The sequence below is a fragment of the Condylura cristata genome, unplaced genomic scaffold (genome assembly GCF_000260355.1).
Source record: "Condylura cristata isolate star-nosed mole 26May11 unplaced genomic scaffold, ConCri1.0 scaffold00001, whole genome shotgun sequence".
NCBI classification, from domain to species: Eukaryota; Metazoa; Chordata; class Mammalia; order Eulipotyphla; family Talpidae; genus Condylura; species Condylura cristata.
In genome coordinates, this window is record NW_004567102.1 from 55,144,704 (window position 1) to 55,169,918 (window position 25,215).

The 25,215-nt window shown below is 38.6% G+C and overlaps 1 protein-coding gene across 6 annotated transcripts in view; it reads right to left on the minus strand.

Annotated features, from left to right (window-relative positions):
- Nucleotides 1-7,653: 7,653 nt before the first annotated feature.
- The window catches only part of HS3ST5 (heparan sulfate (glucosamine) 3-O-sulfotransferase 5), a 231,717-nt gene continuing 214,155 nt past the window's right edge, over nt 7,654-25,215 (minus strand). For 4 of the 6 annotated variants that reach the window (XM_012723527.1, XM_012723514.1, XM_012723523.1 and 1 more), the window contains 2 exons: nt 13,827-13,965; nt 7,654-10,494 (listed from right to left, as the gene is read on the minus strand). In XM_012723527.1, the coding sequence (XP_012578981.1) occupies nt 9,564-10,494; nt 13,827-13,933 (1,038 nt within the window). In that variant the 5' untranslated portion in view covers nt 13,934-13,965 and the 3' untranslated portion in view covers nt 7,654-9,563. Of the gene's footprint in view, nt 10,495-13,826; nt 13,966-21,556; nt 21,667-25,215 lie in introns of all 6 variants that reach the window. The other 2 variants (XM_012723528.1, XM_012723531.1) reach the window with 1 other exon arrangement.

Genomic DNA, 25,215 nt, shown 5'->3' on the forward strand with positions numbered 1-25,215 from the left:
GTATTTTCTAACACTTCATGGGTGATTATAACATGCAACTGGAGTTGAGGACAACTATTTTAGAATTCTCCAAGCACTAGTTGAAGGATTCACTTTTAATCAAAACAATTTGATCATGCTCTCATTTCTAATTGTTTGTAAACTGTTAATACATTTATAATCTAAGCACCAGTAAATTTTTTTTCTCTACTTGATACCTCCCTTGTTGGAGAATAATGGAAGTAAAAGTATATTCAGATTTTCACATTTAATCCTAACAATTAGTAGAATATGTATAATATGGCACAGTTTCCCAAGCCTGGAAAGCTGTATGTGAGTTACAGATGTGCCAGAATTAATTGGTGCCCTCAGAAGTGAGCACAGTCCAGAGACCCAGGGCCAGTAATAATATTAACCTTGATATGTACCTCAGGTCACTAAACAAATACCTCTATATTGTATGTGTATTGTGGCATGAAGAGGCTCAAGAAACCCTATTCCCTGCCCTTGTGGGGCAGATTTTGAAGGATTCTAACTGGTACTTTCAGAAAAATGGGTCTGGGCTTCTTGCTCTCTATTGTTCTTTCTTTCTTTTTTTAAGATTTATTTTGCTTATTTATGTACATAAGAGCTGGAGTGTAGGCCAGAGGTGTGGGGGTGGGAGGGTGAAAGGATTCACCAGAGACAGAGTGGGGAGCAGAACAAGGCAGATCTACAGAAATATACTGCTGAAGGGAGCAGCAGGAGATACAGGAGAGGTCTGTCATGCCATGTGGTTTCTCTTCCTGACCAGAGGCTTGAACTTGTGCTGTAGTGGCAGCTGATAGCTTCATAGTCCTGAGCCTGAATCCTTTGTGCCACCAGGGAGGCCCTTCCATCTTTCTGGATTAGGATTTCCACACAGGAATGATTCTTCTTGAATGTCTTCATAACAAATTGGTAAATATAAAATAGCTAATGTGGGGAGGATCTGAATCCTGGCATCCGGTCTGGATGTCATAGTTTGTTGTGTGACCTTGGGTAGCCACTGAACTTTTCTGCATCTTAATTTCCTCCTCTGTGAAATGAAGCATAGGAACTGACGTAAACCTTTCCTTTGAGATTCTGTCAGAATTACCTGTGAGATATTAAAATAAGCAGCCCAGTGGGTAGACTTCAACTATATTATCCGTCATCCTCAGACAGATGTAGCTCTATTGACTTAGGTGGATATTCAAGATTTTTCATGTATTCACAGCTGCTGCCTCTTCATTTGGTGAGTTTTCCAAAATCATTCATGCATCAAAATGTGTTCCTAAAAGATTTGCTTGTCTCTGTATGATGTAACCAATCAACTGAGACGCAATAATCTAGACTCAGAATGACAATTTTAATTTTCAGGTATTTCCACTGTTAGAGTAGAAATAAATGATCATTCATGGTCTGATTGTTTCATTTGTACATACCGTGTCTTAAATAATTAGCTTTAGTCATTCTTTGGCTAATTTCTAATAATGATTTCCTAAATGCCAAGGCAAATAAAAGTGGGTGTTTCCCCTCCTTTGTGACTGGGGATTTATTCTATCTAGGTAGATTCCTGTTATTCACCAGTGGCCTTGTAACCTGTGAACTGTTTATGTCTCTTTGAGTCCACCTTATTGTATCCACATTTTCCTAGGCTAAGATGCATTTACATGCAAAAGAGGTAAAAGTCCAGTGCAGTTAACAGTAACAATGAACTCCACTATTAGTGAATTAAGTTGTTCACCTTTAATGCTGTAAAACTCTAATGATGAATATTCTGAGCATTGGTTTATTACAATACAACTAGTTCATTGTTTTGTCATTTTTTTTTGAAATTCAAAATTGTAACTCCTGTTTAATTAAGTGTAAATTTGACAGTTTAATAACGTTCAGGTTATGTTATTGAGAGATCTGCACACTTACATAAATTGAAGCTGACATTAGCTTCTCCACTGTTGTATATTATGAGTTGCTATAAAGGACTGAAGTGACTTAAACCATCACACTGGTACCTGGCTTGAGGACTTCTTTGTATAATAATCCTTGTTGTAGATTACCTGCCATGATATATCCAGAATTTTTCTGATATCCAGATTTTTCTTCCACTCTGGCCTATACCTACAGGGAGGGTGAATTCTGAATATAGGAGTGGAAAATCATTTCTAGGACCAGTGGCAGTCCTGGAATACTCAATTTCATGAGAATAATCAATTTCATGTTCTCAATTTAAGATTGGGTTTGTGTATTATACTGGTCATTTCATGCAACGTTTATAGTAGTGCCTCAGATACAGATATAATGGCAAGTACATTTGCTTTTAAATTTATTACTTTCAGAGAAATATGACACAATTCCAAGGTGGTAGACTTGTGGCAACGGTCAAGATGAAGAGTTACATGAGACTCTTGAGGGGATGAGACACTGTTGCCGAATTGCGGAGAGCCACAAACAGGCACTCTTGTCCACATGCACACACGTGACAAGGTGGCATGTCCCCATGCCAACATCTTAGATGTCCTTGGATAAACAAGACTGAACCACTGAAACTTCTTCTTCTTCTTCTTTTTAAGATCTACCTGTGTATGCATGCAATAACCTCTGGTACAGGCCAGAGGTGCAGGAGTGGGAGTGAGAGAATTCATCAGAGTGGGGAGCAGAACAGGCAAATATATTGAAATACACTGCTGAGGGGAGCAATGGATGAGACAGTAGAGGTCTGCTGTGGGTCAGCTCCCTGACCCTGACTGGGGATCAAACTCGTGCTGCAGTGGCTGTGGATAACTTCACAGTGCTGCATTTTAACCCATTGTGCCACCAGGGAGGGCCCACTGAGACTTCTTATTCTATATCGATACTTTAGTTAATAAGTAAGGTGTACTATTTTATCAAAGGATTTGTTTTTGAAATATTCACTTGTTATTTTACTTTTTAAAATGTACATTACTTTGACTCGATTGAGGCACCTTTGGAATGTAATTTTTAGAAGGTAGTTGTACACAATGGTTTTGATTGGTCCTATAATGAGCTGTTATCATTAGCTTCTTTCAACAGGCTTACAAATACAAAATGTCCACACATATTACATGTGTACAAATGTGTGTACATTTTAATACTAATTCATATTTTTACACAGATTCAATGCATGTTACTATGCAAGGTTAATTAAGTACAAGAAGGTTGGAAAGCAGCCAAAAAGGTAAGATTAGAAAGAGATTAGAAACAAGTTTTAATTAGAAATTTGCCACCCCAAATCCATTTAAGAAAGCAGACATAAATAACCATAGAATTTCTGAAAACTTTTCTTAACAGGCAACCTTGAGCTAGAATTCTGGAGAGCTATGACCTTATGCCAGCTCTAACTCTGGCTTTCCTTGTAATATTGAGCAATTGTTTGATAGATCTTTCAGAAGCTGGAAACATATTAGGTGATCAATAAATGACTCTGAATTTCATTAATCCCAGGAGAAAGAATCTTGGGTCTTTATTTTCTTCAAAGGACAATTTCAAGACCATTTGAAGGGGATGCTGGGAACAATTTGGAATAAGACCAAGGTTCCTAGCTCCAATCTGTGGTGGCTTTAGATTTTTCTGGACCAAGGCTAGATTCTATGGATTAGTCAGGTGACAGGAAATGTTCTCTTTTTAGCATAAAAACCATAATGTCTGTCATCTCTATCTTATACACTTCTCTGCAATTTACCATTGAAACTGTTTTTTTTCACCCCTTGAGCATCCAAGGGCAAAACCATGAGCAAGTGAAACTTGCTCTGTGTTTCTGCTACTAGGAGTTGTCTGCTGAAGGGTCGCTCTGCCTACCTTTGCCTGGGGGAGCTGCAGTGGTGCACCTTCAGGACTTCTGCTTGCTTGTTTGGATAGACCCTCTGTCACTGACAGTTGCTGCCCCATCACCCTGTGATGATGAAGGAGCATACACTGATTTAACATGACAGCAACTTCTGTCCACCATTTCCCCTTCTTTATTATATTTCTTTTATTTTTTCTTTGTTTCATAGTTCAGCAACAGGTCTATTATTTTATTATTCATGCCCATCATGCCATGAATTCATGGGGAATGGGCTCCGGCAGCTCAGGCTCCTTTCCACTGGTCCTCAAAGTGTGTGTTTTGGCAAGAATGGTGCCCTTTACTTGGTGAGAACACCAGCTGCATGCTGGGTAGCATTAAGACGTTCAGTTTTGTTATGGTAACATTTGTAGGACATTCCTTTTTGAAAAGAGCCATTCCTTCCTTGTAGATTTGCATGCATGTGGCTATGCTTTCTCGAAGATTGAGAAAACAAATAGTGGTTAACTCTCCTTTTTTCCCTTTGTGTGGGGGTTTTCATTTGACAACTTAACTGGAAGACAGCATTTTTAGTCAAAAGGAATCATACTTGTTTTGTATGGATGCTGTAACCAATAACAACCACCTCAGTGATTTAGAAAACCCAAACTTCTTATCTCACATTTTTGCAGCGAGAACCAAAGTATAGAGAAGGGTGGGAAGGAAATCTATGGCTCTCTGGGCACCAATTGTTGGAAAGCAAACTTTTAGACCATCAATTCCATCACCTGCTTTCATCTTTGAAATGTTTTGCTTAATAAGGATCAGCTGGATGGGCCCAAGGAGGTGGTCTGACCTGGATACTTAGCATGGGCCCCTCATCCCGGGAGGTGGGGTAGGACTAGCTGAGGGCCTTAGAAGCAGTTCTGGTAGGGTTTCCATCATCTCTGACGCATGATCTCTTACACATGATCCACATATCTCTTACACATGATCGATTTTACTGGATTTGCTAGGCACGCTCTTACTTCATACGTTTGTTCTATTGTTTCTTTCATCTCAGAGTATACTTTACCTACATGCCTGCCTGGTGAGAGGCAATTGTCTGCTTTTGCTTAGCTCAGGCATCACCTCATGGAATCCTTCCCTGATTCTTCCAGGTTGAGTTGCTTTCTCTGGCTTCTAAACTTTGACTCACCCACTCACATACTAATTCTGTTTGGTGTCGTGACATTGTTACCTGGTGTTGCCAGAGGTAACAGAGCCTTAACTTCAAAGAGTTTATATTAAATTTGACTCTTAGACCTAGTTTTATGTAACCTGACATGCAGTAGTTACAAGACCTTTTATACTCTATGTCCATATATTTAGGTGAGCTTCAGTGTGGCCTTACAAAGAATTTGGCAGTTTTGCAGTTGACCTTAAAGATTTTTCCTCTCTGCCATTATAGAAAAGGCAATGCAAAGCAGAGTCCTGAGCAATTAGAAATGTTGGAGGTGAGCCAGGTCTTTGAAATGTTACCAATCTACTGGGAATAACTCACTTTCTTGATAGACTGTTTTTGAAGGAGGATGAAACATCTGTCTAGAAACAAATCCTTTCACCAACAGCTCTCTAAGACCTGGTAGGTGGAGTGATATGGTTCACAAATTCAGAAGTGATGGACCAGGCTGATAGGTAACAAGCGTGCTGCTGCCTACTTGATATGAGTGAGAGGGTATTGCTTTTCAGCGGAGCTGCCTTTAAATAACAGACACTTGTTCTTGGAATACCAATCAGGTGCTTTCTATGGGAAATGCATACTGCTATCAGTTCAGCTCTGCCTTTTCAACTCCCAATCCATTTCTAATCATTATGAAATAGCTCTCTTATTCCTAAAAGGTACAATAAAATGTAATTGGAAAAAGATCTTTAAAAGTGTAAAATTTAAAGAAATTGTTTTTGTGAGATGTGTAGAAAGGCACATATTTTGGCCTAAAAGTTTCATCCTTGCACTAGCTAAAAAGGAAGATTTGCTACAAAATTTGATAAACAGATGCTGGGGGCCTGAGTTAGCTACTTAAGAGGACAGACGGCTTTAAAGTAGTTGAGTAACGCCAATTTGGGGAAAAAATATGCCAATTAAGAGGCCTTTATTTAGTAAAGCAGGCACAATTAGGTATTTATTTTTCAATATATTATTAGTATAGTTTGGCACTTTGTCTACTTGGGAATAATTGCAATGAGTTTGCTTTAAAATATTCTCTGTATTTTCCCTGTTAGTCTAAATTGCTAAGATTTTGCTGTATTTAGTCATTTTTAGGGGAAATGTTTTTAGCAAAGTTTTCTTTTTTGCTTAGACTGTAGACTAGTCTTCTAAGTGGAAAATGGCTGCTGAGTGTGCAAAAAAGAGTACAAAAGACTTCACAGGAAGACACTATTTATGATCATTTGAAATTTTCCATCCCTGAAAATTCTCAAATTAGGCTTCTGAAGGCAATCCAATTTAGCAAACTGCTAATTAGACAAAGCAAAGCTTTTGGCAGGGCTGGTAGTTGGGCTGCACTTGTCCTTGATCCCCCTGACTTTAGTAGCGACACCCTGCTAAGGTAGTGCTCCCCCTAGGACTTTGACCTTGCCCCTGGGGTGGGGTGGCAGGGAGGAGGCTCTGGCACCCAGTGCAGCATTCCAGGCAGCACTTCTCCCAGGCTCCATCTGTTGTAGGGGGAACTGAACTATCAATTGATTATTCTTGCTAGTCCATCACCATAAACAGAAGCAGATCTAAGACCAGATGTAATTATGAGGTGTTTAGAAAGCTTTGCTTTGGCATCCATTAGCTAAGGACCGTAAAGTCTTAAGCTTTTCCAATACTACAGAATCAGGAATGTGTGCCTTAATCAATTGAGGGTTTATGTGAAGTGATTTCAGATGAGTAGGTGGACTTGAGATGTGTAATGGGTTTGTGTCTCCTTTTTTCCTCTCTGTTCCCTAGTCTCTCTCTTGGGATTCTAGTTCCTATTGGTATAATTATAATTGGAATGGTATGGATTCCAAAGTAGTGTAATTTCAGCTCTATGGTCCAGCAGAAACTTCATGACTGCTTAACAAAAGTTTTTCTCTTTGCAGCTAGAACTCTTTCATAAAGCTGTGTGATGCCATCAAGCCTCCGGGAGGAAGGCTAAGTTGTCATGATGTAAAAGTAGTAACTTATTAAAGAGAGCCCCTGTGGAGTTACCGCAATGAGCTGAAGATTTCTCTAGAGTTCTGTTGCCTGTTTGATGACAACAGGAAATAGTTTTCTAAATAAAGGGGCTTAAAACCTCCAGTGGAAGTTTACTATTAAATCATAGGATTTTTATTTCTCCCTCCCTAGCTCAATCAGCAGACTGTGGCTGTTTTATTTTTCAGTGAAATTAAACTAACCTTCCCAAAATATCCTCCTTAGATTTCCTGCTGTAGATCTCTGTAGGGAAGCTCCAAGGTTTAAACCCATTCTCAAACCTATTTAGGACATAGAACAAACAGAACTATCACAGCACTTAAAAAAAAAAAAAGATTAGGAAATACTGAAATACTGACTTATTTGAGCTAAAAACAGCTAATTATTACATCAACTAGAACTTTAAATTCTTTTAAGTTTTAGAAAACATTGTGATATGAAAGATTATTTCCACTTTCTTTTTCATTAATTTGCTTTTTAAAAATCTCTCAATTAAAAAAAAAATCCCTTAATGAATCTTGGGAGAAAAATGCCATGGAATATCTAGCTGAGTTTTTGAAACATTAGTGTTCCAATGGGGCATAATTTAACAGTTCCTGGTATAAAACCATGTAAGCTGTATAGCGTTCTAGGAATAGTTACAATAAAATTATAATACAATGATTATTTCCTTGAGTGTAGTATTCAGAGTTTATTCTGATGGTTAGCTGAGAGTGAATCATAAGGAAATTTAATACCAGTTTTCTTATATTTGATTTCATCCAGGGATTACAGGAGAAGAGACTGACATGTAGACATGAGACCTCACCCCAGAGTCATTTGAACAGAGTGAGAAGCCGGCCTGTCAGCGTATGTTGGTGTCAAGCTTGCTTCTTGCTGAGAGAACAGCATCACTGCTAATTGAAACAATAGAGATGATTACTAAGGCTGTGGCTTGAGAAGCAATATATACCGACACTGGAGGGGAAAGGGCTATTTATTTAGAAAAGTTCACCATCAAATCACTGGACAGGGTAAACAACTCATGGAGAAAATCAACACTTATTACAATCAAAAGGGAATCCACTTAATTTGCCAGTTTCTCCAGGCACTCACTCTCCAGGTGATGCTGAACAAAACCCTTGGGAAAGTTTTCCACTGTATATGTCACCATGATTGTAAAAATTCATCTTTTTGTTGTTGTTGATACCTCTTTCAATATATATATTTTTGAATTATATTTAAGTATAATGTGGTGGACCTGATGTTTGCAAGCACCCAATTTAGCATTAATTTCTCTGGGTGGAAGTATGAGCCATATGTTTATTTTAGTAATAGCAACACTGCAATTTGATCATTTCTGAGCAGAATGACATATTTTCATCTCATAGAGGGAGTTCTCAGAGTTAGTATTCATTTTTGAAGCATCAGCAGCTTTCAGTGTCGACGGTAAACAAGTTTTCTAATCTTGTTTTATTTAATGGCTCTATTGGTTTGACTCTGATTAGAGGTTCATATAAAATTGTGATTCTTCTATACCTTGATTATGTTAAAACATGTCTCATCTTCCCCCTGTCAGAGAAGCAACTGCAAGTAAATTAATTGTTCCAGGACAGCGTTAGTGTCTTGAGGTGGCTATTACACTAGGTTTTTAGATGGTTGCGATTTTTTTAATATACTCAACTTCATAAATATATTTTTCACAAGGGTACAAAAATCCAACAGAGAGGCACATCTTTCCAAGCACTCTCAAACACACATAAACAGTTTCGATTTCGAGAGCCAGCAGGGGGCACGTGAAACAAAATGAATAAAAAAAAAAAGTTGCACATAGAGTAATTTTAATCCATTCCATTTTTAAATACCACAATAAATTTAATTTCCACAATAAATTAAATAGCCATATTCAGTTTACAAAATAGAATTACTTAGTGTGAAACCGGTATTTACAACAATATACATTATGTACATGATGTTTTTCTTTGTTGACATAGAACATGGAAGTAAAAGGACTTGACTTTCCAACATGTGATTGACATGCTTTAAGTGACACTATGGTCCATACAAGAAAATAATAGTGCAAAATCACCACAGGAATTTCAGAACAATGTCAATTTTATGAGATAAGACTTTCTTTTAAATCATAAGAAAATAGTATTATATGTTTTCATGGCACTAATTCATCATCTGAATTAAAGAGCCAGGTTTTCCTTAGAAAAGAATGCATAACTGAGTCTTCTACTTCCTGAAGCTTCACAGCCATTGGTATATTTTCACACATTAATCTTTTGGCTTAAATTGATAAAAATGGCAGGCTACAAATTCTGACTCAGAGGAAGACTAACTCTTTGAGAAAGCTGAAGTCACTTTTCCCCCAATACCACCACCTTTCCTTTTTTTGTAAATAGCTTAAAAGATGCAACTATGCAGACAGCAAATTTTATTTTGTAAATTCTCAGTAGAAAAAGAACTGGTATTATATTTGGTCACCCACTGCCTATGTACAAGTATACATGGAAAAATGACTTGGGTAGTTGTGTCTAGGAAAAGTGCATATTTTAATTTCAAGGAGACAGTGTGTGTCTCCAGACACAACACATAGTGTTGCATGACATTACGTTAGGGCCAGTTCAATGTCCTCCCGGTGATCTGGTAAAATTTTTGATTAAAAGGGTGAAAGAATTTGCGCAATTTGGTTATGACGGAGGGGTCCACCTCTGGATGAATGCGTCCCTTGCTACCTGCCAGGCACTTATTAAAGATAATGTTAAATCGTAAGCAGTAAAACCCTCTGGTAGCATTAAAATATAAATTATATTGACTTATCCTTGGGGGAAGATTTAGGAACTTCTCCACGAGCTGAAGTTCTGGCAGAGGTTCTGTGATGAGGCGATCTCCATCAACAATGTGAAACTGCTCAATCGGAAAGTATTTCAACCACCTTTCCAGATGTTTGGTGTATATGCTGGTTCTTACTGCCTTGTACTTTGTGTTTACTTCGCAGGTATTAGGGTCTATCGCCAGCTTTTCAAACTTGTAATAAGTTTTGTTCTTCCTCTCCTTCCCCTCTAGCACCTGAGTGTAATCAGAAATAGCTCTTGTGGTTGGCTCCCTGACAATGATCAGCAACTTGATGGATGAGTTCATTTTGTAAATCCTTTCTGGAACCTCCTCTGTAATAAAATATGCTGGGCTCTTTTCAATTGTGATTTGCTGAGGGTAGGAAAAAGGCATCTTTTTCCTATACCAATCAATGCCCTTGGCATAATTCTCATCATTGTCAAAAAAGTGGATTTCTTGAGAGGCTTTGACCACTGCTGGATGGAGGTTCAGCATCTCAAGAAGGGCCCTTGTGCCTCCTTTTCTCACCCCAATGATGATGGCCTTCGGGAGCTGCTGGACCAGGTCATGAAGGCGAACCTGCTCCTTGGAAGTGTTGCCTTTCCGGAAGTCGTGCAGCAGGCCACGCTTAAACTGGAGGGCACGGAGAGGAAATTCAGCCTGACCTCGTGTTCCGAATCGGCCTTCAATGGGGCAAATGGGTTGTAGCCTGCAAACAACAGAGATGATTTAAGAGGCCCGTTGTAACCAGCTTCTCGCTTTTCTGGTCCCCCAGAAAGTATGACTTCAATCTAATAAATAAGACTATGGTTCCGGTCCTAGCACAACCCATGATGAACATATGTTGGAGATATTTTATTTTAGGCAACCCTGTATTAAATGGAGCCCATATAATTGATGAGACTTTTTTTTAGTGCTCCTGAAAATTTTTATTCATCAGGCATTTAATTGACTATGGCGTGTACTTATGTTCACAGCAAAGGACAGTGACAACCAGTCATACTAAAGCCTTTCAATGGCTTACCAGTTAGGATCATTTAGAAAATGTGAAAGGCGAAGATTATAATCTTCAGCTGGAGTGTGTGAAAAACTTGGAAGCCATGTCTTTTGGGTTTCATTATGTTTTCTTGAAATCATGTGGCTCTCAAACATCTTTGAAATATAATCTGTAAAGAAATCCTAGTCTCTGTCCTTGGTTATTTGTATCATCAACCTGTAAAATTCCAATCTTGGTGCTTGCTAAACTCTTCATTCCATGAGATTTTTTGGCTGTGGCCTTGATGACAGATACAAGGTCTCTGCATTTTTTCTTGCTTCTCTCTATCCAGAGATCAGGATTGTTTTCACTTTGCTGAATGTAGGAACAAAACAAACTGCCAGCAGCAAATGCCTACTACCCCTGGGACCAGAAATCTACAGGCCCTTAGTTGGGCCCGAAATCTCAGGTTCTTGCTGCCACCCACACTTAAATCGAGCACTTGTGCTCATATAGGAAAAATACAGTTGAGAGAAACAAAAAGGAGGGTTTCTACTTCAATGTTACCCTACATTAGGAGCAACCATTTTGACATTTTTTGAGAGAGAAAGATGAGGTAACAGTCATTGTGATATCAGATTGGAATGGCTTGATTAATATATGTAGTAAACAGTGTCCTTTTGAGTATAGTATATAATTCAACCGAAATTCGTTCTAATTTTTCTAAATTTAACTAAGACGGCATTTAGCTGTCTCATGAAGGGATAAAAAAACTAGTCAAAATGGTTTTAGACCAATTCCTCTACCTAAACTTTCCAGTTCTAAAAATTATTATAGTTTCTATCTCCCTCTTTGAAGCAATGAGTTTGGTACTTGCTTTTCCCAAGAGACCATACTTTACCTTCCTTATTTGCTGTAATGTTCATAATTAAAGTGAGAAGAACAAAATCTCAAGGTCATGCCAAGGTCTTAGAGGAAAGAACAGCTCTCTGTCATAATGCCAAGGAAGAACACAAATATATTTTACTTTTTTATGGTGTTTGCTTTCTATGATTTTAGAGAGAGCTCATGCTCATTGTGGAAAATATAAAATATGACAATAACAGGATTTATCATAGTATTTTAGAAAAGCATGAAGTTTTTTTTTTAATAAATTTCTTCACAGTTCTAACATGCTAGAGCTCTAAGTGGAAGACAGAGAAGTAGTAACACTACATAGTCAAGGATATATTTACTTGTGGCATTGACTGGGATATCACAAATTCAACTTCTAGCTCCACTAGAATTAAGTCCTAATTTCCTAAGGCATCTATTGAAAGTAATGGCTGGACTTCTGTGCTTCTAGAATGAGGTAGTACTATCTTTGAGAGAAATGATGACACAGGATCAAAGTCTCCTATAGGAAAATTCCCATAGGAAAGGGTCACTTCCATTTCTCCTTTCCACTCTTTCTTTCTCTTCTACCAGGGGAGTTCACCCCCTGCAGAACAACTGCTTTTTGGACTCCCTAACTCAAGACATGAGAAATTATCATGTGTTATATCCTACTTCTTGAGATGTAGTTTCTGAGCACAGACCCAGACTAAAACAAAACAAAACAAAACAAAAAGTAGACTATTAGGATTAGAAAAACAAGTCAAAGAAACCAATCTCAGGTCCTCATCCAAGAGCTGGGTTTTCAGTTACAAAAATAATGGGCTGATTTCAGACAATCTTCTTAAACCTTCACGTGAAAGGTTTTTGAGAAAGCAGCCCAATTTTTCACAAAAACTATGTGATGAGCATTAGAGATTGGGTTAAAAAAGAAAAAAATAATGAAACAACTAATATGTTAATGATAAATGTGTTACTCATAAAAAGGCAGATGATGGCAAACTGATTAAAGATGGAGAAAACTTGATGTAACAGTTCCATTATGGACATAAGACAATGGTGCCATCTCAATTAGCTAAACACTCATTTAGGGAGTAACTTCATTAGCGATAAATTCTAGATCACACCATGTCTTGCAGGAGTAACAACCCACGAGTGGGGATTACTCAGGACTGTAAACTGGGAAGCAGAAGTGGAGCTTACTTTATTGTCAAAATCGAAACTGGTTGAAGGAAAACAAGGACCACTGCCACAGTATCTGTTAAACTTTCTGAGTGATAAGACCTACAGATTAGAAAAGAAAACTTTAAGGAAGACCTTTTCATTTTAAAATGCGTCTGTATTTTCTTAGACAATGGCAAATGAATTCATGGAGAACATACTTAGTCTTTTAGCAAAAGAATTAGTTCTAACAGGCAAAGAAGGATGTTGCACATTTCAGAAATTAGCTTCTTTGTCTTTCCAATCATATTGAATGGGGGTACACAGAGAAAAACTCAGCAAGCAGCCAACTGCTTGGACTTGTTAGCTAGGACTTGTGCACCTAGTTTCTCTCAACTGTTTGTCTCTTTAGAGCTAAATCCTAGCTCTGTGAATTTCCTCTCCACGTATTTTCCATTGCTTTCTGGGCAATTACTCTAAGAGACAGCCTCCTTGTACATTCAGCTCCAGGAAACCAGAGCTCATTAACATAGTTAAAACTCCCAGGCCTGCAGCCATCTTTTCAGGGCAATGGATTCCAAACTTGATGAGCTCTTTTACAGACTCATCCATAATTTTAACTCTCCCGATGGCACATTAATTGTCTACTCATAAATTCCAAAATGAAGATAACATATATATATATCAATATATCATCACTATTTTGCTATGGCTTGGGGTCAACAATCAGATCCACATAGACCACACCGAGCTCCAGTAAATGACGTTTTTTCAGCACACGGCTTTATCCCTTCTCTGAAAACAAATGTCAATGTACACAGAATACAAATGGATCTTGATGAACACCTTTGGTTTGAGTAACTTGGATAGCCTTCTTTTAAAGGTTCAATAAATCAAAATCAATACTGCAGAAAGTCTTGGGAATTTTGAGGCAAGAAAACAAATGGAAAGATTTAAAATTATGTCCTAAGGAAATTAAATCAAGAGACATTTAAAGTCATATAGGCAGACACATGCATTTAATCACCTACCTATCCAAGCTCCCAACTCTGGCGACTAGATACAGGAGACTCCCAACGGCAAGACTTCCCAGGACCAGCAGCTTCTGTCTCAGCCACGCCTGCTGTTTGAATAGCATGGCCCTCCATCAACCTTCAGGACTTCTGCAGTCTGAGAGATCGGGAGAGAATGGGATTGATAAGCATTGTTTCTAATATTTATTTATTTATTCATACAGAACTGGGGTATAAGCCAGAGGTGCAGGGCGGTGAGAGGCTTCACCAGAGACAGAGTGGGGAGCAGAACAGAAAGTACACTGCTGAGGGGAGCAGCGGACAGGTCAGGTGAGGTCTGCTGAGCCTTGTGGGTCACCTCCGAGGCCAGGGATTGAACCTGCACTGAAGTGGCTGTGACCAGCCTGCAGTGTTGTGTTCTAACCTGTCTCGCCACCAGGGAGGGCCCAGCAGTTGTTTCTAAAGATTCTGTTGATTGTCACAAAGCCAAGCTGTGTGGGATTAAGTGAAGCTGGAATATAAGGAACAGACCTCATCACAAGCTAGACAATACTCATGGTATTAACAGGTATTTGTTGTAATGCCTTCCTTTACTCTGTCTGTCTTTTTACATTAAATACTAAATTGGGGGGAAGATGTTAAGTGGACAGATCTGTTAAGAAATTATCAAAGTGAATTAAAGAGCATACATTGTAATATTATGTGTGTGTGTGTATATTTGTTGTTCAAAGAATACTAATAAAGGAGGCAACTGAAAAACCTAAGGGTTACCAGATGGGCTAACATTAAATTGAAGGTTCTGTTTCAAAAGAACATTGATAGAGATTGATATACCATTTCACATAGTTATCATTGAACATAAAATAATGTTACAGTTACATATAATTTTAGTTTGTTACAGTTGTGAATGGAGAAAGAAGGCAAAGTCAAAAGCAATTTATTTACTGAGATTCTCAGTAGTAACTATCAGGACCTCAAGTATTTGAGGGTAATGGTTCTGAGTCAGCTGATGTACCCCTTCATGTCCTCTACCTTGTCCTGGATCAGACTGCTGATTCTGAAGACATGTTCAGATTAGATGTCCTTGCTAAGTGACTCCTCCTGGCTCCTGGTGAATTTAAATAGTATGCATATAGGTCTCGCTTTTACATCACGAAAGAAGGTAACCTGAGGCCTTATTCTCTTATATATGAAATAAAGCCAGGTGTGGAGTGTGAGGATTTGTCAGTGCTGTTATTAAATTTGGGAGAGGGGGTGCAAGCTGCCGTTCACCCTTTCTTATTAAAAATAAATCCAATCCCCCTTTTATAAGATTGTTTGCTCCCTTTTGAAACTCAAAAGATCAATCCAAGAAGAACTACAGCAATGGATCATGATTTGAAGTTGTTTTGCTGCAGAGGTAACTCCATATATACTATGTGCAGATTTTCTCTGTGCAAAGGGACTATACTAAAAGTTGATTGATCTGTTCATTCATCCATCAAGAAAATATTGAGCAATGATGCACATTCAGGTTTACAGGGGATGCCAAAATGGTCTTGAGCAAGTTTCAGTATATACTTATAGTATAATTATGGAATTATGAAAAAACCAGAGAATGCCACCTAATTCATGATGAGGCATGAATAAATGTGGAAAGAAAATGAAGAAGTGGTCAGGGATGGGCTTCATAGGAATACTTTTTTTTTTTTTAAGATTTATTTATTTATTCATACAGAACTTGGGTACAGGCCAGAGATGCGGAGGGTGAGAGGATTCACCAGGGACACAGTGGGGAGCAGAACAGGCAGATGAACGAAGTACACTGCTGAGGGGAGCAGCGGGCGGGTCAGGAGAGGTCTGCCACGCCATGTGGATCTCCTCCGGGGCAGGCGGGAATCGAACTCATGAGGAAGTGGCTTAAGCTTCTTAGTGCTGTGCTTTAACCCGCTGCGCCACCAGGGAGGGCCAGGAATACTTTTTTTAAAAAATATTTATTTATATGCATACAGAACTGGGGTACAGGCTAGAGGTGCGGGGTGGGGGGCGGTGAGAGGAGTCACCAGAGACAGAGTGGGGAGCAGAACAGGCAGATCAACAAAGCACATTGCTGAGGGGAGCAGCGGGCGGGTCAGGAGTCGTCTTCTGCACCATATGGGTCACCTGCGGGTTGGGGATGGAACTCGCACTGAAGTGGCTGCAGCCAACCTGCAGTGCTGCGTCCTAAGCCATTATGCCATGGGGTGGGAGTGGGGGTGCGGGAGGAATATTTTTTCTTAAATTGGGGGGCTATGGGGCCTGATTTGTTGAGGAGGTTGTAGGAGGGCACCCCAAAAGGGGGAGATCAGAGCAGCATTCATCCAACACAAGGAGCAAAGAAGCAGGAATAGGACAAAGTGGGTTTTCAGGCAGTGGGACCAGTGTGTCCAAAAATACTCAAATCTTGGCTGGTGTGAGAAGAGAAAGGACTGGTGTGATGTCCTACCTCCTACATTCCTTTGTCTATTTACAGCAAGCCCTTTACACCTTCCAAAGCAGCTTTTTACTCTTATGACCCTGAAGAAAGCTAGAATTTTTAACCTAACATCTCAATGAATATTAGTGAGTCATCCATAGTGAAGAGCAAAGCCATGATTTCCATTTTGGGAGTTAAAGAACTCAGTCACATTTTGCTTGCGTTTTGTAATGGAAACTTTCTGAGTTTTGGTATCCTTGCTGCAAATGAAGACAATGTCTCACTGGCTTGTTAAGACATGAGCCTTGAGTAAGACTCCATGGGAAAGAACTTTATGATGATCTGGGAACTTCACAAAAGTGAAACAGACTATCTTCTGGAAGGTGATAAATTCATTCTTGTAGTGCATTTAAAAGAGAAAAATTATTAAACAGATGCAGTTCTCATTAATTGTATAACTGGCTTGTAAAAACAGTCCATTTTTAATACAAATAATTGTGTGTGTGTGTGTGTGTGTGTGTGAAATGAAACGGCCAACTCAGTATCTAATGAACTTCTCTAGGACACAAGAAGTAAAAATCTTATTTTATAAAAGTAATCAGCCTCAGATTAAATCTACTAGGAGAATATATCGTAGCAGCTCCTAAATAAATTTTGCTCAGGGAAAATCATGGATAGTTGGTTAATTGATATTCCTGATGCCTCATTGGTTTTCCATAACTTCATAAAGTATCTGCCAGGGAGAAGTCTCAAAATCTGAGTTGTTTCTCTTGGAATATAAGGCAAAGAGAAGCCACACCATCCAGTCCTTCAAATTGGGTAGAAGGCTAACTGCTTCTCCAGTCCCAGAGTCCTTTTCCTTTAACTGTGGCAGATTTAATGGATATTTTAAAAGTCTTTCACTACAGTAGTCATACTGGCAATAAGCAATTTATATAAAATTAAAGTTTTTTAAGTCTATTGTTACTTTTTAGAAAAAAAGGCTAAGGCACTATAATAACATTAAAGCCCTTCTCAAAGCCCTGTTTTTAATCTCTTAGTGTCTTTCATTTTGTGTGTGAAGAACAGCACAATTAATTTCTCCAGACTATGATGACTTGAATACACACGGTATCATAGCTGAACAAAGCAGAGTATCTAAATAACAGAGTATGTGGCCAGAAACAGCAAATTATAGAGGCATCTGGTTGTTTCTCCAAAGCAACACAAGCAAAGAAAGAAATGATTCCCTAGTCGAAACAAAGAAATAAGGGAGTTTGAAAAAAAATAATAAAGATATGTTCAAGTGCTGTTCAAAGGCTTGTAGACATGGTTACAGCAAGCCCTTGGTACCAGTAAAAACAATAACAGAAACAATAGCCACAAAGTTCATTAAAAACAACTGAACTTATATAGCAGAATTATTCCAAGGAAATCATAGCTGTCTTTTGAGTATTTGCTCATTTGTCTGGGCAACAGCCTTATGAAGTGGACAGGAACTCCATTTATTGGGTACGAGCATTCTTTTTCTCTCCGTCACATTTATTATTTCATGTAATACAACAGACCTGTGAAGTATTGTCCATTTTATTTTTTTCTGATGAAAACCAAGAGCAGAGAGATGAACAGATTATTTACCCAAAGGCACACAGAAGGAGGATTTAAATTTAGAATTATCCCACTCCAAAGAATGTGAACCCTTGTTGCAATGTCCCACACAGGGCTTGAGACACCTGATATATTGTTAATAAATATCTGTTTAGTGATTGTAGAGAACGGACAAAACATTTAAGTTCACCCAAATTGTCTGTCTTTGAACCTGGAAATACAGTGTGAGGAGGTAGTTAAGAAAGTTGAAAGAATAAATAAAAATAAAATAAAATAAAAATTTCCTTAAGGGTAGGTAAAAGGGACATTTGGGTGGTTGGAACTTGATTAAAAGAAGGAAAAAATATTAATAAGCAATGATGATGATAATAATATAATGTTTTTATAGTTTACAAAGTGTTTCTGTATTTGTTATACTTATGATTAAAGCTAACAAGATTCATGGGAACCCCAGTTGTTCCTCCAATTATTCAGTACTGACTTTCCATTTGAATGATTTTATGGGAGATGACCACTATAACATCGATTTAAAAAAAAAATATTTATTTATTTATGCATACAAGAACTGGGGTATAGGCCAGCAGTGTGTGTGTGGGGGGTAGGGGTAGGGCGGGTGAGGGAAGTGAGAGGATTCACCAGAGACAGAGTGGGGAGCAGAACAGACTGACTGACTGAAATACACTGCTGAGGAGAGGTCTGCTGCACCATGTGGGCCAGCTCCCTGGCTGGGGATCGATATTGTGCTGTAGTGTCTGCGGAGAGCTTTATCGTGCTACACTTTAACTCCTTGTGCTACCGGGAGGCCCCTAACATTGATTTTTGACTGGCAACTGATTTAGGTCCATAGGTGCTGCTCCTTATAAGATCTTGGTTAAAGTTTATCATCTTTCCATTTTCATTCCAGCCTTACTCTATCTTCCCTCTCCCACACCTGTTGTTTCCCTCACCAGCTCAGTGATGGCTCCCACATGCCTCCTGGGTCACCCAAGTCAGAGACATTGGAATCTGGAATCCTTGTCTCTACCCTGCTCCTTATGTCCAGTCAATCAATAGAACTGTGCTTCCAAAGAGTGTTACCATTTACTACTCTGCATTACTATTGCAAATGCCATGATTCAGGCAACACTCTCTTTCTCTTAGACCATTATGGATTTCTACCTTGTCTCCTCACTATTAATTTCATTCTTTCCCCAATATATTGTCCATACCAAATGCAAATTAAAACCACAATGAGCTACCATTTCACATCAGTGAGAATGGCACATATTAAAACAACTAGCAACAACAAATGATGGCGAGGATGTTGAGAAAAAGGAACTCTCCTGCGCTGCTGGTGGGAATGCAAACTAGTACAACCACTATGGAAAACTGTTTGGAGGTTCCTCAAACTGCTAAACATGGAGCTTCCCTACGACCCAGCAATCCCACTCCTAGGTATCTACCCAAAAGACACAAAAACACTGCACTCTTGTGTTTACTATGAAGATATGGAATCAACCAAAATGCCCAAAATAGATGACTGGATTAAGAAGGCATGGTACATATACACAATGGAATATTACTCAGCAATCAAAAGAGATAAACTCAGGTCTTTTGCAGAAACATGAATGGAGCTGGAAGGTTTCATGCTTAGTGAAATAAGCCAGAAAGAAAAAGAAAAATACCAATTGTTTCACTCATAACAGGAGTGTAAGGGATCAGGGAGGAAAAAAAAACAATTGTAATAAAGTAAAAATGAAAAACAATGAACAACTATAAACCAGAGACATTTTATGGGGATGTAGGGGGAGGGGGGAAAGGACCAAAATTGGGGTGGGAAGAGCTTACGGGACTATGGTGATGTCACGGATGAATTGGTGGTGGCAAGTCCACAGGGATTACAACCAAGATGAAAAAATGCACAAAATGAAGATGGATGGAAAATAAATAAATAAGCATATATAAAAAAAGAAATTTAATATTGATAAGATACAAAAAAGAAAAAAAAAACACCTTTATTCCTTTTTTACTGCTGCTCCACACTCTCCCCCACACCTAGGCAAACAAACTTCAGCACACAGACCCAATTGCAGTTCTTAGGTCATGGAAAATTTCCCTTTGGGGTCTTCCTATATAAGCTCCATGGACTGAGACAGTAACTCTGTGCCCTGGCTGTAGGGCTAGGACTCCAGTAAACAGTGTCCCAGTAAGATGCCTAGCGGTGGCCCCGCAGATCAGCTGGGAGGAGTAAAGAGGCACATACAGTAATTTGAGCACTGGTACGTACTGATACTCAGTCAGTGCTACATTCCACTACAAACACTTTGCTCCTGCTTCCAGCCTTGGTTTAATTCCTAGCTTTTAGGTTCCTGGGGAAGGTCTTTTTTGACCATTCAGAGCTGTCTGGCAGGTTCCTCTTATATGTCACTGTATCCGCTTCCATTTAATTTTTTGAAACCAATTAATCACCCATGGACTGTGTTTCTTTCTAACTAGAATGTAAAGATCCATGAGATAAACAGCTGTACTTTGTTCATTATTGTATCACCAGCATTTAGGGTCATGGATGCTTGTTAACTAATTACCAAATAAGCAAATCACTTAGAGGGTATGAACTGTCTACCCATAGACATGGCACTGGGAGAGAACATCTCTCTAGTAGATGCAGTACTTCTTGGGTTTACCGGAGGCTGTTGTGTCTAACTGACCTCATTTTCTTCTTTTGAAAGGTTTCGGGCCCTCCCTGGTGGTGTTGTGGGTTAAAGCACAGCAGTAAGAAGCTAAAGCCACTTCAGCATGGGCTCAATGACCACCCCAGATGTGATTCACATGGCACAGCAGACCTCTCCCGACCTGCCCGCCGCTCCCCTCAGCAGTGTACTTCGTCAGTTAGCCTGCTCTGCTCCCCACTCTGTCTCTGGTGAGTCCTGTCACCCCCTCTACACCTCTGGCCTATACCTCAGTTCTGTATGCATAAATAAATGAATCTTTAAAAACAAACAAAAAGAACAAAGAAATGAAAAAATTTAGACCCCAAAGGAACAAGTCTCTACCTACCATGAGGCTGAAAACCACCTCTCCATCCTCTATGCTTATTAAGGTAAAACCAAACAGGAAGCTCAAATTCTGTTACTCATCTGCTATGTGACTCTGGCTAAATCACTTAACTTCCTTGTCTTCTGGTTGAGTTCCTCTATCCTATCTGAGTCCAATCTTCTCTTATTCCAAGGGGTTCCACCAGGTTAGCACTAAATGAGTATTCTTTTTATGAAAGACTTGTGTGCAAGGAAGAAAGACAATTGTAGTGGAGGAATATTAGTGCCTATGGACATACCACTTTTTTTTTTTTTTTGGACATACCACTTTTTAACTTATCATCCTCCCAGTTTTAAATAGTCTTGAATAGCTATCTCTCATCATTCTTTTAAGATGGCTATATCACATTACTATGGACAAAGCCCTCACATTCTAAGACATGAAACTTCTTTGAAAAGACAGCAACATTTAAGAAAAGATTTTACTGATTAATTTTCAATTTACCCTAATGTTAAAGAACCCATAGGAATGATAATTTGGAAAAAAAAAATGAACCAAGGGCAGTTGAGGAAATTGCCATAAAGAATTCACTTTTCTTCTGTTATGATGATGACGTAAGAGAGCTGCAATGAGAAAGAATGAAATGAGGAGAGGAATAAGAACAAGGGTGTGGAAAGTATGTGTCCACTCAAATGAGGAGACAGCACATCACCTGTTAGTGGATTGAGTAGAAAGTGGATCAGTCTGGGTGCTCATAATGCTTTTCCAGATGGCTAAGAAAAGCCACTTTGCTCTTTGTTTCTTTAGTTAACCATGAAGAGTCTGTGTTAAAGATGAAAGGAGAAAAGTTGATAAATTATACAGGGCTGCAGGGTTTACTACTGCTCTGTGCTTAGTTCTTATCCTCCTGGGAGTTATTGTGGGAGCAGTTTTGCACAAATTCCAAATGTTCAAATGGGTTCTCCATTTCTTCCCTCCATTCGGCTTTTGATAGTGTGCATACATTATTTAGCACAGCCACCATTATTGCGTTAGTCTGAGTAGTCCTCTGGCTCTCTGTTGGCGGCAGGGTACTCATTTTGCATTTGCAATTACCAAACTTAAAAAGAGCCAGTTAATTTTGCTTTGGTTCAGGGGTCTCATTTAGTAAAATGATGTCTTAAGGAAAGAGATGAGGACTGAATTTTATTTTGGCATAAAATTCCAATGACTCAGTCTCAGAATCTCATTGGCACATGTAACTAATGTTTATAGCAGAATGTTATTCCCTCTAAAGTTTCTTTCTGCTTCATTAAATAGTTGTTGGAGTTTAGTAAATTTGTCCTGCTGCTGAGTTCAGAAGCAGAATCTTTCTTTCTCAAGTGATGTATTTATAGTAAACTTCGAGTTGGAGAGGTAGCAATCACACAAATAATTAAGCTAATATTTAGTATCCAAAGGGGATCATGCAAGTAATCTAGGCTCAGCAGTTAAGGAGATCATGTTTAGTAGATAAGCTCTCCCCTCTGCTTTGTATAGATAAAGTTAATTTTATAGTAATATTCCTTGTACCTGTCACATTCAATAACACTCTGATATATTTAACATCAAGTGTAGTATTTACTATCAGATAGATATTTCCTATCTCACATGTTTTTTGTTTGTGGAAATTTTATACATATATATATATAATATACACATTATATTATATGTATTATATATAATGTGTATATTATATATATATAAAATTTCTTTTATCCTCATCTCCCCCACACATATGTATATACACATATGTCTTCTAATGCCATATATAGGTTAAAAATAAGATGATATTTTTATCATTAATTTCTCATTATCCTCTCTGCAGTGATTTTTTTCCTTCCTTTCAATCACCATAAAACTAAGCTATATAATTCTTTTATTACTAAAGGTGATACTGATACTAATTTAACATTACACATTTTAAGTGAAGAATTAAGTCATCACTGAACTGATTACAGAGGAATGTGAATATACCATGTTCAAATTACCAATTACATTGACAGTATAACCCTCTAGAAAGCTATTTATATATATATATATATCTTATTATTTGCATTGACCAATTGTAACCTACAGACTAACTCAGTGGAAGTTAAAGGATTCTAGGGCTTGGCAGAAATTCTTAGAATTTTGTTATAATCAGGTTTCCTGATTTTATTTGGGGCTCTGATGATTTCTTAATTTCAAGCAGCTTTATTGGTATAATTATATACATACAGAAATGACATATGGTTTAGTTATTTCACCATGCATTTTAGTTATTTCAGCAGCAAAAGTGCTATAGGTACCTATGTGGATGTGTTGTCAGAAATGAAAGTCTCCTCATCACTTTTTCTTTAAAGTTATGCACATTTCTTTTTTTAAAAATTTACTTATTCATGTATACAGAATTGGGGTACAAGGGTGCAGGGGTGGTGAGAGGATTTACCAGATAGAGTGGGGTACAGAACAGGCAGATTGACAAGTACACTGCTGAGGGGAGCAACAGGTGGGCCAGGAGAGGTCTGCCACACATATGGGTTACCTCCCTGGTGGGGGATCGAACCTGTGAAATATCTGCAGCCAGCTTTGTAGTGCTGTGCTTTAACCTATTGCGCCACCAGGGAGGGCCCATTGTGTACATTTCTTGACTACTTATTTAATCAGCCACCCAGTAAGATGAAAAAAATCTGTCCTTTTATAGACACTCAAAATAATTCCAATCCCCCCTCTCCCACCAAAATTAGTACTGTGGCAACAGCTTTCAGTTTGCAAGGAAAAATGAAATGGTTCCCTTTGGAATACACTCTGACAGGATAGTAAAGGGTGCTCACTGTAGGCATGGAGGAATTCTACATGTCCCTCATTACTTTTGCCCCCAGTGTTACTCTGATTATGTGATCTCCTAAGGGAAAAAGATTTTGCTGACTGTAATTGAGATTAGTAATCAGTTGTCTTTAAGACTGGATAATCCAGGTGGGCTTAATCTAATCAAATGAGTGATTAAAAAGAAGGGAGTTTTCTCCAGCTGGTAGCAGAAGTGGTTAGTTAGAGAGAATTTATGTAAGAGAAAAGATCTGATGTGTTTAAAGATTCAAGGTCTTGGAGAACAGCCTCTAGGAATGGAGAACAACCTCTGGTAACAGGCAGCAAGACCATAGTGACTCTTTCCTTCAACTGGAAGGAACTGGATTTTTCCAAACACAAAAATGAGCTTGCAAGCAGGTTATTTCTCTACAGATTCCAGATAAGAGCCCAATCCAATTGACCTTTTGATTTCTGCCTTCTGAGTTTCCATGCAGAGAATTCAGTCCAGCACATCTGGATTTCTCACCTATGGAACTTCAAGTTAAATGAAAAGATGTTGTTTTAAATTGCTGTTTGTAGTCATTTGTTATGCAGCTACTACCTATAAGCTAACATAAGCTTATTTCTCTATCTTCTTAGCTTTAAGGGAAAAAGCACTAATATTTTTCCTTGAGGTTTTCTAGTCATAGAATACTAGTACCAAGAAGTAAAAGCTCACCTTCAAGACAAACACAATACCCAGAATAAGGCTGGCTCTTCTGTTCAAAGTTGATGAAACAGAGACATTAGCGCAAGTGAATTTGTTATTGGTAAGAAAATGTCAAGTTAGTGAAATACTGAATACTTTTCAGTGAAAAGGCAGATTATCTGTTACTATCCACATTCAGACTTGTAATACAGGAGTCACAGTCTGCACATTACTTCTCAGAAGCTGACTCCTGTGGGTTTTGCTGAAGTCAATTATGTTCCCCAAAGTTCACTGAGGGCCTAAAAGTTGCTTCTTTCTCCAACTGATGCTGCAGAACTCTGTGGCAAAGTGGAAATTTCTACATTTATCTTAAGTATTAACTTCGTCCTCCCACAATTTATCACTAACTACCTCTCCAGCTTCATTTCCTATATTATGTGTGGAGAGGCCCTAAACTTGACAAATATCCATGGTTCCAAACCAGCCAGATCATTCCCTAAGTTCCCCCATGCTCTTTCTTCTCATGATGCCCTTTCTTCTACTTGTATCTGCCATCTTCAGACCTGATGTCACTTCCCCCAAGAATCTCTCCCAGAAACTTCAGGCAGATATTCTTTCTTTTTATCTTCAAAGCATTAAAAAATAGCTTTTCTTTGTTATGTAAATGCTCCTCTTGCACAGTGTTGTTGAATTACCAACATTAAGAGTAATCATCTGGGCCCTCCCTGGTGGTGCAACAGGGTAAAGCACCGCATTATGAAGCTCTCTGAAGCCATTGAAGCATGAGTTCAATCCCTAGCCCCGGAAGTGAACTACATGGTGTGGCAGACCTCTCCTGATCCGCCCGCTGCTCCCCTCAGCAGTGTACTTCGTCA